The sequence below is a fragment of the Mastigoproctus giganteus genome, chromosome 14 (genome assembly GCF_048544385.1).
Source record: "Mastigoproctus giganteus isolate SK-2022 chromosome 14, ASM4854438v1, whole genome shotgun sequence".
NCBI lineage: Eukaryota > Metazoa > Arthropoda > Arachnida > Uropygi > Thelyphonidae > Mastigoproctus > Mastigoproctus giganteus.
This window is the reverse complement of record NC_143588.1, coordinates 93,075,507-93,084,648: the sequence shown is the minus strand read 5'-3', so window position 1 is coordinate 93,084,648 and position 9,142 is coordinate 93,075,507. Positions and strand designations below refer to the sequence as shown.

At 36.1% G+C, this 9,142-nt stretch overlaps 1 protein-coding gene across 1 annotated transcript; it reads left to right on the top strand.

Annotated features, from left to right (window-relative positions):
* The first annotated feature begins 592 nt into the window (after window positions 1–592).
* Window positions 593–5,522, top strand: LOC150075371 (pancreatic lipase-related protein 2-like). The gene is made up of 6 exons (XM_090388465.1): window positions 593–604; window positions 723–869; window positions 2,110–2,218; window positions 3,668–3,784; window positions 4,080–4,190; window positions 5,254–5,522. The coding sequence occupies exons 1-6, from the start codon at window positions 593–595 to the stop codon at window positions 5,520–5,522; spliced, it is 765 nt and encodes a 254-aa protein (XP_090244591.1).
* The last annotated feature ends 3,620 nt before the right edge of the window (window positions 5,523–9,142 follow it).

The window sequence follows — 9,142 nt, the reverse complement described above, 5'->3', positions numbered from 1 at the left end:
TCCGGTGTGAGGAGGACGGTGATGATACCACTGTGCTACCGCGCAGACTCCCCAGAGAGTGGGGGAAGACCCCACTGGATGAGAGGGTCCAGTTCGGATCGCCAGAGAATGGTGGAACATTGACGAGAGCAGAGAGTCCAGTTCGAAGATTCAAGTCCCGGTAGGGTATTCATGGAACATGGTCCCGCGAATGAATAACATTGGTGTTGCCTGTACTAAACGATTTATAGTTAATGGGATAATTAATCGATGACTGGAGGAATTTCTAAGGGCTTCTTCAATCGGGAATGTGTTAGCCGTTCTCAGGCAGAGGGAGTAGGGTTACTCATGAGTTATTCCAGATTTTTAGGGATATAAATCGGCCCTTGGACACACACACACATCTTCACAGACATAATACATAACTACTCAATATGACCTAAGTTGCCGATGTGCTTAAAAGACAATAACATTTATAATTATTTTATCATTGTTTATTTATGAAGTGTATTGTTTGTCTAAGCACATGACCAGATGATTGTACTTAATCCCCGTATCACTGCTTGAAACTTTATTCACCGAGAGTACAACCAGAAATATCCATCTCTAAATCATGAATCATACAGTAAAATTTGAATTAGAGTTTGGTAATATTTACCTTTCATTTTTATCAATGCAATAAACAGAATTTGTGTAATTTATCAACTACTTGAATTATTATTCTTTTTAATTTTTAATTTCAGGAAATGAAAGATGCACTGTTACTTTATCGATCTCAAAACGTGATCATTGTAGATTGGAGCAAAGGTAATTTGTGGCCATATTATCAAGCGGCGTCCAATACCAGAGTCGTTGGCCTTGAGATAGCGTTACTCATTAAAAAAATGGCGGTAAGTTACTTAGATTTTGAATTTTGAAAAAATATCATTTCTCAACAATTCTCAGAGCATCGAACGATAGATCGATGCTATTATTAGGGCCTAAGCTGGGATTACTCCTTATTAATTCTATTATTAAAACTCGTGTTTTTTCAATACGTCATAATGTTCGAATACTTTTGGTTGGGTCGCGTATTTCCAAAATGTATAACCTTCATGTGGATACATTAAAATGTAATTACTCTTTCTCTTATCATTCATGAAGCCTGTCCAAACATTCTGAAGCAACTCCGTCTGATTTTTATCGCTAACCACTCTCCCTACTTCATATCATCTACACATTTCAACAACATACTCTTTGTTCCTTGGTCGACAACACTCAAGAAAATCAGAAAAAAAGAATGGTCCCAGAACCAGACTTTGAGTGACGTCATTTATAATACTCCAGCCTACTCCCAAGAATGATTATTTATAACAACCTGATGAGGAAAAAAAATTTGACTACTTTGCATCTTTTCGTCATTTCTTTTACTAATGGTTATGCCATTTGTTACGTTTTAGAGTTGAAGTCCTAACTACATATTCCTGGTACAGAATAAATATTTATCCCAAAGCCACATAAATGAACTTTATAAATTAGCAACGAATATATTAATAATCAGAAAGGTTATTGTTGTAGTAGAGTTTTAGGAGCATCAGCGACTAAGGCCATTTTACTCTGTGTATATTATGTGTGTTCTGTGGTCGATTTTCTGTTTGCTGGATGAAAAATCTGAGTTTCTGGAAGTAAAAACCATTCTTCCTTCGCCTGAGATCGACTAATTCAACTACGTTGTGCGAAAAATTCCCATAGAAATTCCTCCTGCCATCGATGGGACTTGCACTCAGGTCTTTTCCACCCAGTGTGTGTGGAGGATGGCGATCCTACCAACTATGCTACCAATGAGGAATAATCAATAAGGAAAATGTCACTAATATTATTTATATCTTCATTTAATCAAAATTCAATCACTTTAACACTATGAGGATTGATTGCTGCTATCATTTTCAGTAAATGTAAATTGTATCAGTAAATTGTCAATAAATATAACGAATTTCACAAATTATTTCAAAATCTTTATGTGAAAATGAAACGGCATGTTTGTATAAGGACAGAGGAATCTAGAAGAATTATTTTATGATGATGGTGTATGAAAAAAGATTAATGTATTTTTTATTACACTTGAGATTAATTGTTTTTCTCCTACTTTAGCTACTCGTCGGCCTTAAAGAGGAGATGTGTCATCTTATTGGTCACAGCCTTGGATCTCATATTGCAGGATATGCTGGTGAACGTCTGAAGAACTTAGGACGAATCTCAGGTATGTTACTGTTAGGTAAGAATCCTCTATTCAAAGATAAGGAGCTAGTAATAAACTTTCTTTGAGTTAATTTCGAAGGACATAATGTTCTGTAAGTTGGTTACTTTAAATTTTTGTTTATTGCTTTTGGAAAAAGCCTGTAAAGCCTAGTTTGTTACACAAATAATGCCTTAATAGATTTGATGGGAACTTTTATGAGCCTTCTTTACAGGTTAGTCAAATTGGTCTCGGCTAAGGAGTGTATACTTCAAAACAATCCGACCATTGAATACACGAAATTTAGAGATACTGTACTTATTCCTTATGGTTTCAGTTCCTTCGGGCCCTAATCAGGAGTCCGAAAACTGCCTCAATCGTAGCTGAAGAATCGTTTAAAATTGCTTGTTTTGTTGCATCTGAAGGGATCCGAATAACATATCTATCCAATCGGTGGTTTAGCAAAATCATCAAGGTAGTTTTTAAGAAATCAGAATTCTTATAGGAAATGGAAACCCTGAAGGAAAAAGAGTTCGATATCGCTACTAAAAACAACAAAAACAAGCCAAAAGAACCTTTTTGACAACAAAAATATCAACTGATCCAAAATTCAAAATCTAACCCACGTTAAAGTTCAGTTTGTTTATGGATAATACTAGTTGACTGATAAACTTTCCAAACACGATGGCTTAATTTGAGTGAAATTTAATACTATACTTCGTGGTAGTCATAATAATTAAAGAAAAAATAATTCAAAGAGTGAACAATTTCCCAGATAAACCCACAACTGGTCTTAAGAATTTCACCATTGAAATAAAGCTATCATTTAGAGAAACCCTTCACAAAGTTTCCCCTAAAACAATATCTCTGACAAATGGAGTATTACATCGTAAACGCCAAACTTGCCAAAATTCAAACATCCAAAAGACATGAAGTATTTTTCCATCTGAAACTAAAATCTTATCTTTAGACTGGGGGTAATAAAATATCTTCCTAACAAACAAAGATGGTTCTAAAAGTGAAATAGGTAACTTCAAATCCGTAAGTTTAATATCTTTGACAGAGATATCGAGCTAACCATTAAGGTTATACTGCAGTGTCATATGAAGAGGACACTGCAAAATATTTTTCAGTGTAATCTGAGTTTGAAGTTTCTGGTTTGAAGAAGCTTCAGCTCTGTAAGATGATGCAACTGGAAACAAACAAGATAGAAAGTGGCTGCTTTTTGGAGTTAAGGAGTTTTCTCAGATGACCCAAACTAAGAGATAGATCCAAATTAAATAAGGTTATTTACGGAATACATGTAAGAAAATACTCTTCCAAGCAAATATTAATGGTTAGCTATTGGAAGGATTACCAGTTGCTTAGTTAAAAGAATTTTTTTTCTAAGTATTTGAATAGTTCATTAAAATTTAAGAACGATGGTCCTTCCATCATTTTTCATACACTTATTTAACCATATTTTCACTTTAGGACTTGATCCTGCGGGACCTTACTTCGAAGGAATGCCTCCATCCGTTCGCTTAGACCCTACTGATGCTCTTTTTGTCGATGCCATCCATACAGATGCAAAGCCTATTATTTTATTCGGTAAGTTTTGTTTTTTTTTGAAACTGTTTGAGGCTGCTAATTGGCATTACCTAATATCCAATAATTTAATAATGTTATTGGGCTATTAGTTTAGTTCGCTAATTTAAAATATTGCTCTGGAATTATTAGGATTTTTAATTATTAGAATTTTAACATAAATCCTGAATATTCAGATATAATCATCTCTGGAGAACTTACTGTCTCAACAACAAAATTTTAAAAATAGTTGTTTATTTTCCGTTGTCTGCTAAATTAATGTTATTAATTTTTCAGTTTTCTCCTTATTTTCTTCAAGGTTTTGGTATGGTCACTCCAGTAGGGCACGTGGACTTTTATCCAAATGAAGGTAAAAAGCAGCCAGGATGTGAAAGAGATCGCCCTCTTTTGGATAAGGGAATTTTTGATGGTGAGTAGTTCAATAATCTTTAAATTTTTTCGATAATAACAGCCTCATTCAACTGCTTTAAGGTTGATTCTTTTTTAATAATCCTTCTAAATTATTACTATATTTTAAACAGAACTCAAGAATTTAAAAAAATAATGTACACACTCCCTTTTAAATGGAAATAAGAGATTTATTCTATAAAGATCACTATTCAACTAGAATATCTGGTATCAAAATATTGAAACCAAGTTCTTTAGTTTTATTATAGATCAGTCCTTTTCTACATAGTTGCCAACAAGGGCAACGTATTTCTGCCATAGATGAATTCCAGAGGCCATTTTGTTAACACCTCTGGAAGACTACAAAATTATGACCGATTCTCAGAAATCACATAATCTGGGAAATGTTTGCCATGCGAAAACGGTCTTCTGAGAAGAATGCATTGAACTTTTGTCAACCACATCAGGTTAGGCCAGGCAAAAAAAAAAAAAAATCAACAACATCTCCTTCCCTCCAGTGGCTTACACCCTTGTTCAGGGCTAGTCCAAGAATGTCTACGTATATGGGAATATAGAAGAAATTCTGGATGACTCTAATAAAATATTTGAAATTTGAAGTCCAAGAATGACTCTGCCGTATGAAACGTTCCAAGAGGGGTTGCCAACTAAAGAGGAATTTCCCTCGTGGGTAGCACAATTGGTAGAATCGCCGCCCTCCCCCACACCGGGTGAAAAAGACCTGATTTCGAATTCCGTCGATGACGGGAAGAATTTTATGGATCTTTTTCGCAACGTAGATGAGTTAGTCAGTCTCAAGCGAGGGTAGAATGGTTTTTCTCACGGAAACTCAGGTTTTTGTCCATCAAAACAGAAAATCGACCTCAGAACACACGCAATTTACAATAAACACAGAGCAACATGGCCTTAGTCGCCGATGCTCCTAAAACCCAAGAACAACAACTAGAGGAGTTGGGTAACTATGGATTGTGTTTATTAATGATTACTTAAGAAGTATTACTTATTAATAATCCATATGATTTTAATCTCATTACACAGTTCAACAGTTAAGTTTTTTTTTTTTCCAGTGTTACGCCAATTTGTGAGTTGCAACCATCAACGCTCTGTGGATTTTTTCATCAGTTCGATCAATTACAGAAACCCACTTCCTGTTGGATATCAGTGTCCTGACTGGAAAACATTTTTGGATGGAAAATGTACGGACTGTGGAAATGGAAGTCAATGCGCTATCATGGGGATTCGAGCTAATGAATATAAATTATCTGGAAAAAGTGCTGAAGAAAGAAAATTGTTCTTGATAACGGAAAAAACGATACCGTTTTGGTGTAAGTCATAAATATGTGATTATCATTTGAATATATATAGACTTAATTATTGCCTTTCTAGCGTTGTTAACCAGTTGAGCCCGATCATCCAGGGGGGGGGGGGGGGGCTCGCATCTGGTGAGCATGAGCTTGGCACACTCAGGGTTCCAAGCTGGATATCATCATTCTTCTCTTTCTTGGTGATTCCTTTCTACTTCTTTCTCTCTCAATTTTTTTTTTTTTTTTTTTGGTGCAGCATAAGCCTCAGGCTTCCTTGCACCATATGGATAATAATAATAATAACAATAATAATAATTTGAATTATTTTGTTAATGTTATATTCGTCTTGCTATTCAAGATCTTCTTCGACGATCCTGACATGCGAAAGCTTGCCTTTCTCTCTGATCATCAGTGAGGACGCGAAACACAGACTTTGGTGAAATTTAAAAATAACTGACTAAAAAAAAATCATTCCAAAAATCCAAATCTTTGAAATGACTTCAAATCGTTTAAAAAATTCAAATAATTCAAAAAATTTTCAAATAATTCAAAAATTCAAATCGTTCAAAAAATTTAAATCGCACGAAATATCAAAATTATTTCAATTCTTCGAAAAAATCCATATCGTTTAAATCACTTCAAATCATTCAAAAATTCAAATCACTTAAATTACTTTAAGAAGAAAGTTTATATATATATATATATATTTATATTTATTTTGTTTATTAAAATGATTAGAGATAATTAATATTAAACTTTCAGCTTCTCACTATCGTGTGACGATAGTTCTTCACAAACCTAAGGTCTCTCATAGCAACCAGAAAGGTACGGTACAGCTAACTATAAGTGGCAAAAAAGGAGACGAAGAGTTTTCTCTGCCTACAACGTAAGTATACTTTAAGCAAAATTATATATGCAAATACACTCCTGATGTTTTTTACATATATGGTATTAAATAATTCTATATTGCTTGCTTAATCAGTGACGCCTTGATTTTAGCATTAGCAGTGGCAAATGATGCAAGAAAGCAACTTATACAGCATCAGCCAAAAAACCGGACACCTCCTATTTCACCTATTCATTCCCTCTAATAGTTTATCTAGTTTATCTATCTCTAATAGTTTATCTAGTTTATCTAGAAGTTTGTTCGAGCAATCAACCACCCGCTGGCTAAATTTCTGCACCTCTATTTTGCAATCGTACGTCCTCAATTTGAATTTGCGCCCCCCCTCAGCTGTGTAGTCTGAGCAAGAGGAAGAATCCATCAGCGCTGAGCTTGCTCAATCCATTCAAAGAGTTCAACACCTCAATCAGATTACCTCGCAGGTGCCTGGTCTCCAGATGCTGCAATTTGCGGATCTAAAGCCTTTCTTGGTAAGAGCACCCCTTCGTTTCGCTCACCAATCTTGTTGTCCTTCTCTGTACTTGTTCTAGCTGCTCCACATTCTTCCCTCAAATATTATTATTTTATGATTTATTATTATTATATATTTTTTTTAGGCCCGTGCCACTAAAATCTTCGGAAATTAGGTGGCAAGGCTTGTCAGAGTACTTAAGCGATCCCTCTACTTCCTGACCTGTCTCCTCGGGACAAAGTGTTGGCAAAGGGGGGGGGGGTTTCCACTAGGTGCCAAACGGCTAAATATTCAGAAGAACAACATAACACGAGACTACACAACGCACACATTACACTTTTTAAATCTCTGGCCCTCACAGAGTTCTGTGATACACAAACAGAGTACACAACGCGGAGATGGGAGAAACCCCTGGGGCCGTTAGACATTGAACACTTTACACTTGACAGAACCCCATGAGCTTCCCTGGCAGCCTGTCTGCACTACTCAGAGAACTTCATATCTGACTATACAATTAACCAAGGTCTTTTTTCATTTTCATTACCCTGAGTGCAGTACCACACAGGTGGTACGTTACTCTGGGAGCTACCCATATGCAGTACTTTGCATTTATCAATGTTAAACATCAATTGCCGTTTCTTAGACCATTTGCCTAACTTAACTAGATCTGTTGCAGTAGCATACTGTCGTTGCTATCATAAACTAACCTGCAATTTCGTTCATCAACCCCTATCATCTGCAAACCTGGATATTAAGTCTGATATCTCTTCATTAATATCATTGATAAATATAGAAAACAACAATGGGCCCAACACCGAATCCTGAAAGACTTCACTGATAACATTAGTCCACAAAGAGCAATGTCCATTGATTACCACTCTCTGTCTTCTCTCACTTTATCCACAGCAGCAAATTGCCCTAAATGTCACACTGCTCAAATTCGTACAGGAGACTTTTATGTGCAAGAGTATCAAAAGTTTTCCTGAAATCCAAATATATGATATCAAAATTATTTTTTGCTTACATCCAGTTCCTTTGTAACCACATCGTAGTATCCAACCAAACGGATCAAACAAGATATCCCCTTTACAAACCCATGCTCTGTCTGAAGCATAATTGCGGCCTTATCCAGATGATCCTGCATTGCTTCTTCTACCACCGACTCCATTATTTTCTATGGAACACAAGTAAAGTAACAGGTCTTTAATTACTTGCGTCACCCTTTGATTCCCTTTTGTGAATTGGAGATACATTCGCACATCTACAGTCCGCGGGGACCTCCCCTGAATCCAAGGACCTCCTCTGCATCTCATAATCATGGAGAAGGATCTGCTTACTTCCTCCTCTGCATCTCTTAATATAATTGAATAAATCTTATCCACTCCGGGCCCTTTCTTATATTTAACTTCAACAATTTCTCTTCCACTTTCCTATCGTTATTACAAAATCATTTAGCTCGGTATTACAGTCTGATGAATTTCCGGCATATCTTTCCTTAAAGGATTCCTCATGTGTGAATATAGTTGCAAAATACTCATTCAGTTTGTCAGCAACTTGAACATGTTCATCAATAATCACATCATCGATATCTAGTGGATTAATTTGATTCATCGCCTTCCTTCTAGTGTTTTGAAAGGATTCTTCGCTGTTTTTCTTTGCATCGTTCGCCAAAGATCTCTTGTAATCTGCCTTCGCTTACCTATTGTCATTTGTGACTAGATTGCAGATTAGTTTATGTCTGCCACAAGCTTCTGTGCCGACCAATAATTCATATGCATCCCATGCATTTTTTTTCTCTGCCACCACTCAGCTTGATCAACTGACATTAATTTAGGCCTAAACCTTGAAAAGTATTTCTTAGTTGGTGTGAAAAGCCAACATATCCTTGCCAACTGGTAATGCGACCGCTTCTTTAAATCCTCAACCATGTCGCAGATGCATTTTATTCATGGACTGCAACTGCAAAAGACAACAAACCAGTCGATTTTCGTAGGGAAGCATCTAAAAATATCATTTGAGGCTGATTTTCCGAATCTCTCCATTGGAATGTCATCGGAAGATTTCAAATGGGACAGTCACAACCCTAAGTTGCAGCATACTTCATATATCACAGAGTGACACTTAAACGCTATCAAGATACTGGAACGAATTTCAATAGTGACAATTCAAATCGTCTAAAATCATCCGCCCAAACATGGATTTTATGCTTTATGGTGTGAGTTCCGTTGAATGCCCGACATCGTAGTGCCAGAAGAAAGTATGCACCAGAACATTGTCACTGGAATGGCGAGAAATGG